This window comes from Octopus bimaculoides, chromosome 9 (genome assembly GCF_001194135.2).
Source record: "Octopus bimaculoides isolate UCB-OBI-ISO-001 chromosome 9, ASM119413v2, whole genome shotgun sequence".
In the NCBI taxonomy this organism is placed as follows: Eukaryota; Metazoa; Mollusca; class Cephalopoda; order Octopoda; family Octopodidae; genus Octopus; species Octopus bimaculoides.
In genome coordinates, this window is record NC_068989.1 from 7,237,698 (window position 1) to 7,247,729 (window position 10,032).

The 10,032-nt window shown below is 35.0% G+C and overlaps 1 protein-coding gene across 3 annotated transcripts in view; it reads right to left on the bottom strand.

The window, feature by feature from the left end:
* Positions 1-638: 638 nt before the first annotated feature.
* Positions 639-10,032, bottom strand: part of LOC106872330 (putative ferric-chelate reductase 1) — a 65,297-nt gene continuing 55,903 nt past the window's right edge. For all 3 annotated transcript variants that reach the window (XM_052970398.1, XM_052970399.1, XM_014919276.2), the window contains 4 exons: positions 8,571-8,670; positions 7,493-7,639; positions 5,753-5,823; positions 639-5,154 (listed from right to left, as the gene is read on the bottom strand). In XM_052970398.1, coding sequence (XP_052826358.1) covers positions 5,062-5,154; positions 5,753-5,823; positions 7,493-7,639; positions 8,571-8,670 — 411 coding nt within the window. In that variant the 3' untranslated portion in view covers positions 639-5,061. The remainder of the gene's footprint in view (positions 5,155-5,752; positions 5,824-7,492; positions 7,640-8,570; positions 8,671-10,032) is intronic.

Sequence of the window (10,032 nt, forward strand, 5' to 3'; positions counted from 1 at the left end):
AAGTGGAACAGTAAAAATCTGCAAGACTTTTCTCAAGTTTAAAATGTTAACTTATTGTTATCTACATTCCAACGATGGAACTTTGTAGTTTTGTTATAAACCAGCTGTTTCTCTACAGCTTATTCTTTGTAAGCCTAGTACTTATTTTATTGGTATGTTTTGCCGAATCGCTAAGTTACAGGGACGTTAACACAACATCGTTTGTCAAGTGAGGGTGGAAGACAAACACACATATATACGATGGGCTTCTTTCAGTTACCGTCTACCAAATCCATTCACAAGGCTTTGGTCGGCCCGAGGCTATAGTAGAAGACACTTGCCCAAGGTGTAACACAATAAGACTGAACTCAAGACATGATAGTGAACCAAGCTTCTTAAACACACACCTGCACCTATGCATATACGTATGAATGTATATGTGCGTCGGGTTTGTCTGTGTATATGTGTAACAGCAAATTCAAAATCATTACTTTAATGATTACAGTTTATTAAATTATAATCTTAATTAATTACATTCTCCAGAGAATTAACTTTACGATGACACTACTTCCTGCAGACTGCGATCAATAATCGTTTCTACCATTTTTTTGTGTGTGTGTGTGTTTTTCTTTTGTTAATCTTTTTTAAACAACAACAGGTTTTGTTCGTTTTTATCTTTGTTTTTATTTATGTCTTTTGTAAAGGTTATTACTTTATTGACATAAAATTCTTGGCATGTTTTCTTCATAAAAAAAAAAATTATTTATGCAGTTCACAATCTGAAAAATGCAAAAAATAAACAAAAATAATGAAAAATACAAATTAAAAACTTCCCTGTCTCTTAAAATAAATAAACTAATTAATTAATAAGTTAATTAAAAAAAAATAACTAAAAACAGAGCTTAAATTTAAACATCTTGTCTGAAAAGTGAATGAAATCGCATAAAAGAGAGGACATGTATTTTTTTTTTTAAACACGTTATACAGATAATGTAATAATACAAGTACACATGATTTACAAATTAAAATAATACACAAAAACAAATCGAATTTTTTTTTAAAGTTACACTTGTTAGTTCTTTTCTCTTTCCCTTTAACGAACTGTGACAAACTAAACGGACTAATTATTTCATTAACTGACCAATATAAAAATAAAAACTAGCGAATTTCATGGCATAAAAGATGTACAGGTGTATTAGATGTACCCTAATTTCAACAGTGCATATTTATGAGACAAAAAAAGAAGTAGGGTAGTGCATTAAAGCATGTAATACGGGTCCAAGTTCGTATAGAAATAGAGAAAAGGACTTAATTCATTTAATTGCCCCACTCTAGAAATCCCAGTTGTTGATTAAGTACATTATTCTATTGACTCCGGCAGGATTAAAAGCAATGTTAACCTCAGGGACATTTTTCTGGAGAGATAAAAGTGCATCTTATAGTACCGTCAAATATGGGATACAGATAATTCAAATAAGTTTTTCTAATTTAGGTACAAGGCACAGAAAGTAACAGAGTGGAGTACAATGGCACAATCGATTACACACTGACCTCGGTTCTTGACTGGTACTTTGCTGTAGCGATGTTGGGAGGATGCTGGAAGAACGAAAGGTAAGGTTGACCTTCTTAAGATTTGAACTTAGTACAGCGGTTCTCAACCTTTATCGTATCCAAGACTGGATTGGGGGGGGGGGTACCATAAAAGGTAAATTACAAGTCGAAGAAAAATTTATTATATTTAAAGAAGGAAGACTGTTGAGGGTCACATGCGACCCCAGGATCTGCGGCTGAGAAACACTGACTTAGAAATGTCAAACTCTAATGGTTCTGACAATCTACAGTTCTTAACAATAACTGAATGTAACAAAGGCACAAGACCTGAAATTAGAGAAAAGGAATTGGTTAATTTAATCGTCCCCCCATCTCACTCTAGAAACCCCAGTTCTTGATTAAGTACCTTGATCTCTAAATTCCGACAGGATGAAAGGCAAAGTTAACCTCAGTAAAAATTTCAACTCAGAGCATAAAACAGCCATAACTATATATTACAAAGGCATCTATGGTATTTAGCACGTGTGTGTGTGTGTGTGTGTGTGTTTTTCCACAATAATTTTAGGGAATGGCTAAGTCAGTTACTAAGCGTTTTTTTCAAACCTCGCCACTTTCATAATAATCCTTTCTACTATAGGCACAAGGCCTGAAATTTCGGAGAAGGACGAGTCAATTACATCGACCCCAGTGCGTAACTGGTACTTATTTAATCGACCCCAAAGGGATGAAAGGCAAAGTCGAACTCAACGGAATTTTTTAATAATAATAATAACAGATTTATTGTAATAAAAAATGATTTTGCTTTATTTTTAGCTCCTCCATTGATTTTAAATACATAATGGTCAAAAGAGAGCAAACTTATATCAATTACTGCCACACTATACAAAGTTTCAGTTGAAATCCCTCATATTTTTTTACAAGTTTTATTACAAATTATAAAATAGATGTAGTTTGTGACCAGTTACAAAATTCGAGTTGTAAACCAATAAAAAAAGACTAACTGTTGGTACCAATTTTAACACGACCTCTGAGTAGATCACCAAAATTATATATATAATATATATATATATAATCCAATAATTAAATGTTAGCTATTGGGGCGCACACACACGATGGGCTTCTTTTAGTTTCCATCGACCAAATCCACTCACAAGACTTTCGTCAGCCCGAGGTTATAGAAGACACTCACCGAAAGTGCCACGCAGTGGGACTGAACCCGGAGCCATGTGGTAGGGAAGCAAACTTCTTACCACACAGCCACTCCTGCACCTCTCTCTCTCTGTGTATGTATGTATATATATATATATAGATATACATAGAAAGTGCACACAAATAGCAGACATAGAGAGAAACAGCCAAAACAAATGCTACAGTCGACAGAGTACAAATACTGTATAAAAACGAGAGAATTGTGAAATAAGAAAATAAGATTCAGATCGTTGCGGGTGTGTGGAGAAAAAGCAGATGCATATAACTACATAAATTATAAATAAATATAACAAATAATATATATACATATATATATATCAATGTAGAACTGTTTGTTCCAAGAAAAATCTTAGCGACGAGACAGATCTTTAGGTTTGAAAAAGAAACCCAGAAAAGAAAGCATTGAAAATTTATAAAGTTTTTTTTTTTTTTTGTGTTTTGATTTGTTTTAAATTATATTTTAAGAATTTAAGAAAGCAGATTGCCATCATTTAACTTCCATGTGCCATGTTAAAATATGAAGCATCACATGCAATTCAGATGGTAGTTATATGTCTGTATATTCAGCACTAATCGGTATGTGTGTATATGTGTGTGTAAAATTATTTTTAATGTTTGAGCATTTTAGGACATAAGACCATTAGTTGCAGAGATAATCCTGAGAGAATGATACAAATCTTTCAGAAGGAAGTTTGCATATTGTGCAAATAGAAAATTCAAAATTAAAAACGAAAATGATGAACTACGAAAAGCAAAATTAGAATGCATTATAATAATTCTACATCCAAAACTAAGCCAGAAATAGTCAACACTGCAACTAAGGAGAACTTCCATTATACAAATTACCTCGCCACAAGTGTTTGGAAAAAATTTAACAGTGAAAGCGCTTACACACACTATGAGAGCTTTCTTCCAAAAGGTTTGTATCATTCCGGTTTTTTTTTTCAGAAAATCTTTTAAATATGATTGGATCTAGTATTTTTAACAAAAACGTTTTCATATATATATAATTTTGATTAGAGAGTCATTTATTGGCTTGATTTTTCTCTTTCTGACTTGGGAGTTCTACTTTTTTTTTTTTATTTTAAAATATACTTTTAAACTGGTGAAGAGAAATATTCAAGCATGTTTTAGTATTACTGTATATCCCTGGTTTCCATATCTTCTGAGTCACTAGACAATTTCATGTATGCAACTAAATATATATTTTTCTTCTGTTTCCTGTGTGACATATATGTATATAAGAGAACAGAGAGGTAATTAGCAGCCATTTACTCAATATGAGGAAATAGAACACCTATTTCGTATATCTTTATCTACCTCTGAAGAGATTCGACTTTAAAATAATTTCTAATTCAACTAATTTTCCGAGGGTCTGAATTGAAACTGCTCTAAGGGATGTTTGTCGATTTTTAAATTAATAAATTATTATTTATTAATTACCTCTCTATTTTCTCATAATAGATAAAATATATATAAACCATGGTTTATATAGTTACCTTGCAGTCGAGTATTAAATATAATGTTCAATACTCTTTGGATAGGTAATTAACCAGTACTTTCATAGGATTTTGCTATCCCCGAATGACGTTTGTAACCTTTAATTGTGCTTATATATATATATATATATATATCTCATTGCTATTATGCAAAAGTGTCCTAAGTCCAAAACATTGCTTTTCAGAAAACGAAAAAAATAGTTTCACAATTCCATAGCAAAACCGTTGTACTACACGTTGACAATTTTCATATCTTGACATCTGAAGCAGCTGGAGATACGATAGTTTGACTAAACGAACCGGCTATTGCAAGCAAAAATAAATATTGATGAAAAATGCATTTGCTCAAATTTTGGACATATGACACTTTAACATAATAGCAACGATATATGCACACATACACACTTTGTATTTTCTCATATATGTCGCATTATTTTATATGTGATTTCAACTAATAAAACTGGGGTACAATATATATATACATTAGTAAATATGTGTGTGTGTGTGTGTCTGGACTTTTCTGTTTATAACTGTATGAATTTGTTCTATAAGAGACTTCGCATTAGGGTTCTTTTCTAAAACGTTCTTTTTTTTTTTCTTTTTTTTTCCAGAAAAAAAAAATCTTTTGTCTGCAAAATAGCACCATTTATCTTCAGTATCGATGTATAACAATCCACAATGATAACCAAAAACAGCAGCAAACATATCCCTCGCAAGACTGCAGTTTGCCGGTATGATGGTGGTGGTGGTGATTGTGATGTAAGGCAGGATTTAGAGAATCATTTGGTGGCAGGTTGTTGCAGAGAGTTAATCCGTTAATCCATTAGGCGGCAGCGATCACGATTATAACAATAACTGACAGCACTACGGTGAAGAACACATGAATAAACAGACAACACTTCTTGAAGCGTCGGCCCTGCAAATAATAAACAGAACGGAGAAACAAGGTGAGTATAAACAAATATTGGTACATTGGATTATAGGAAAGTTTCAAAGAAGTGAAGGTACATGGCTTAGTGGTTAGTGTATTCAGCTTACAACTTTACGGTCGTGAGTTCAATTCCTGGTGACATTTTATTTCCTATCTCTCAGCTTCATTCAGCTGGCAAAAATGAATAGTACCTGTATTTCAAAGGGGCCGGCCTTGTCACATTGTGTCACAGTGAATCTTCTTGAGAACGTTAAGGGTATGCCACATGTACATTAATTTCATGAGCAGGCTGTTCTGTTAATATGAAGGCAGCGAGCTGGCAGAAACGTTAGCACGCCGGGCGAAATGTTTAGCGTTGTTTCATCTGCCGTTACGTTCCGAGTTCAAATGCTACCGAGGTCGACTTTGCCTTTCATCCTTTCGGAGTCGATAAATTAAGTACCAGTTACGCACTGGAGTCGATGTAATCAACTTAAGCCCCTTGTTTGTCCCCCATCGTCGTAAGCGATGGAGTGCCAACAACAGTATAAAGGCCCTGTTTGTCTAACAATAACAAGAGACTATATTAGATGTGTATACTTACAACGGGGTGCGGTTCTGGGATGTACAATTTTGGATTCTCCCTCTTTGAGTATTCATATTTTTCGCGGCGTTCTGCAACAGAGATAGCATTTGTGTCAATAACATGGCATCGTTTAAGACACTTAACCCATTCATGCTGATCATCCTTTTAAACTGACCCTTAATTTATAATGGTATAAAACAAATACTTGATACTAATTTTGGTTTGTGTATGATCTGTATCAAAGAGTGAAACATGTTCTTAACGCATATGTAGTCTGTATCAAAACGGATTTCAATGAAATTTTTTTTAGTTGTTGTTTAGGTCAAAATAATGGTATCTGCGAATTTTCAGGCAATTTCGTTTGCTAGGAAAATTTCAGCTCAAATGGGTTAAGCAAACATAAGAGTTGCACTGAGTGAGAACATGGAAGCAGGGGGAGAAAACTCTAGTGTTGGTTGTGCAGCGCCCTCTGTAGCTCTTCAGCAGACAAAAGGTATAAAAGAAAGAAAGTGTTTAGAAGTGACAGTTGGAGCCATCTTGAGGCGAGACTAAGAAGAAACAAGAGGTGTATTGAAGCTTCAGTATGCGACCGCTTGAGGAATTACGGTAGCAATGAAGTTTCTCTGATAGGATGGGTAATGGAGTGAAGTGAGAGGTTGATTGGAGGCAAAGGAGGGGGGGGGGGAAATGTCATTGAAAGAATCATGAAGACGGAAAGAGACACAAACAAAAAGGGAGAAAAGAGGTGGTGGTAAGAGGGAGCATGAGAAAGGCAAGATGAGAGTAAGATGAGAATTTATTAGAGAAAGAGTGTGAAAGACGGAAGGAGAACAAGAGACTGACAGAATCAGAGGTAACAATAGAATAATAAAAGAGAAAGAGATAAGAGGGTGTGAGAGAGAATAAGATGTTACAGGAACTGAGAGCGAGTGAGATAATATAAAGAGAGAAGAAAGAAGGGACAGAGATCAAATGAACGAGAAGAATACATTGAAAGATAGAGAGAAATGTGAGTATTAATAAGAGAGATGAAAAAGAAAAAAAGAACTGGAGTATTTGAAAGACAAAGGAAGGTGGGGGGGGGAGAAGTTAGTCAGAGAGAAATAGGGGGTACACTTAACCTGCCAGCTTGTTCAACACAACCACCTGATCTTTGAGTACCTTAAGGAAGTGTACACTGTTATAAAGTCATTCAAGGTAGCCCTTAGCCTGAGGATAACTTCCCCCCTGCTTCCTTTCCCTTCTACTCGCTTGTCTCAGAGGCCATGAAGAAAGGTTGCATGCACTGTTCTGCCTTGGCCCCCCCCAACCCCCACCCCATCCAAACTGATTCCCTGATTAAATATTAAATACACAAAAATGAGTTACCTTCTGTAGTCATATTTCACTTGAGTTTTATTATTAGTTACTTAGATAATTAATCAATTAATTGATTAAGCCTTTGACCTTATCAATAATGATACCACTCGCACCCCCACCACCCCGCATCCCTAAATTTCCTCAGAGTTAACACACACTTCTTGCTCCTTACTCTTAGCTCAGCGTCCTAAACTAATTATAATTAACTGATGATAAAAATAATCATGCAATAAAACTAATTATCTAACTGATAATAAACTGAAGTGAACTACAACTAGTGCATGTGTTTCACTGGCTGATAAATATGACCCTCCCAAAATACAGTAACATCTACTTCAACATACAATTTCACTTTAAAGAAAAAGAACTGCAAACCAAATGCAAATATGAACGACTTACCTTCGTTCTTTTCGTAATAGCAGAAGTCATGAATCTTAAGTAGAATATCAATAATAAGCTGGATTATCATGATGGCAACAAGGAACCATGTAATCCACCAGGGTATGTAGTATCTGCCATAGTCTAGACTGATCAGTAAGGTTGGAACTGCAAGGAAGCAAAGAGCAAACACCAATGAAAGTCTTATAGACCATATACATACATATATATATATATATATATATATATACCGTAAATCCTCAAGTATAATCCGCACATTTTTGCCAAAATTTACAGGTCAAAATTTCTCGTGCGTACTATACACGAGGTTAAAAATGAGAAATATTTTCTAAGCAAAATTTTCTAAGTGATAAATATGTGAAAGACAATTTACTTAGTATTTATTTTTCACTGACGTTATTACTGTTATTTCTTGATTGGTATCACTATGCATAGGTGAAATCCTCACGGAGGGCATCCAATCATAGAAACCTTGTTGTGGCGGTTCCTGTCAGACCACACAACGCCACAACCCATGCGAGCATGGAGAATGGATGTTAAATGATGAAATATATATATATATATATAATAATATTAGGGACAAAATCCAAAATTACAGGTAAAAACTCAATTAAAATCAATTTATAAAAAATTAAAATCAAATTGAGCTTTATAGATTATAATATATATAAAAATATATAGTTTTCATCGATGAGTTCTTGAAACTTGGTTCTTTTCCCTAAAACTATATATATATGGTGTACCTTATTTGTGGAATTCTTTCTGCACCTTGATTTGGTAAAAGATATTTGCCCAAGGTGCCATGCAGTGGGCCTGAACTTAAGACCAAATGGTTGGGAAGCAAGTTTCTTAACCACACAGCCGACACCATTTATATACTTTATACATGTATTTACACACACGTTTACATGTAAATCAGAGTTATGGAGGTGGGGTCTGTTTCATACAGCAGTAAATGTGAGTTATAATAATAAGAATAATTAAAAATGTTTATGACGTAATGTATGAGAGAGAGAGATAAGGAGACTGAGATTAAAGAAAAACACAGAAGTACTGTCGGCAATGCAATAATACTCACTGGCCAAAATGAGAGTCACCAGGCAGAGAATGAAACAGATGATGTTGAAGATAAACTGAAGGCAGCCGTCTGTACATCGAATCAACAACATTATTATCGGCTGAAAGAGAAAAACAAAGCAAAGCAAGCCAGGGTTACAACAGATTCTTTCATGGTTTTATCTGCATGACTGGATGAAATGGTCGGTTGTTTGTTTGTTTGTTTTAGTATGGTCCTTTGTTTATTTATTTATTTAGCTATTTATTTTCTATGCTTGTTTGTTTATTTTTGTTGTTTTTTTTTTTTATAGAGCTGTGTAAGATAAATACTTGCAAACAAATAGTAATGGCTGAGATCAGCAATCGCAGAGCAAACGGTGCAGTTTAGATAAATAGCAGCAGAAGAAGAAAAGAAAAGAAGAAAAAAAATCAATGGAGTGTGGTTGTATATAAACAACTGCAAATAAATAGTGTGGCTTAGATAAACACTTGCAAAATAAACGGTGTTGCTGATGCTGGCTTAGGAGAAACGGTTGCAAATAAAAATGATGTGGGCTTCAATAAACAATTATAAATGAAAGAAAACACAAGAGAGAAGTGATTAGTGGTTTTGTGTGTTGGTAACTGAAAAATAACTAAATAAGCAGAAGGACTGATAATTCCATACGAGAAAGAAGATTGAGGGGTTTGCTTAATGTAAGCTGTACGATGGAAAACTAGCTGAGCCAAGATGATACTAGCTTGTTTATCTAACTTGATGGATTATAGGTTCAAATCTTGTCTTTATGTTGTTCTATAATCTTCACTTGGCTGGCATTGGGTGTCAGAAAGATATTTCATGCTTCAAGAGTGATTTTAACAAACATGGTTTGTTAAATCACTCCTGCTGTAGCAGAGAGGAAATGAGATGAGAAGTTGAATCTCCAGGAAACTGAGCTTGCGATACGGTTTCAATTCTCAGTGGGGGAACGTCTTGCATTGCTCAGGAGTGTTGTCACTTCTCTTTCACTTTCCCTATAAACTCAACAAACCAGGGACGTGCCGCCTAGGTGGACAAGGTAGGCAGTGCCTACCTTGAATAAAATATATCGATAGCAGCATTTTCCTCTCATGGCAAAATATGCACCAAGAGTGGCTGTGTGGTAAGTAGCTTGCTTACCAACCACATGGTTCTGGGTTCAATCCCACTGCGTGGCATCTTGGGCAAGTGTCTTCTACTATAGCCTCGGGCCGACCAAAGCCTTGTGAGTGGATTTGGTAGATGGAAACTGAAAAAAGCCTGTCGTATATATATGTGTGTGTGTGTGTGTGTCTGTGCTTGTCCCCGTCACTTAGCGGTTCGGCAAAAGAGACCGATAGAATAAGTACTAGGCTTACAAAGAATAAGTCCCGGGGTCGATTTGCTCGACTAAAGGCGGTGCTCCAGCATGGCCACAGTCAAATGACTGAAACGAGTAAAGAGTTACTCTGATTACTCTGCATAA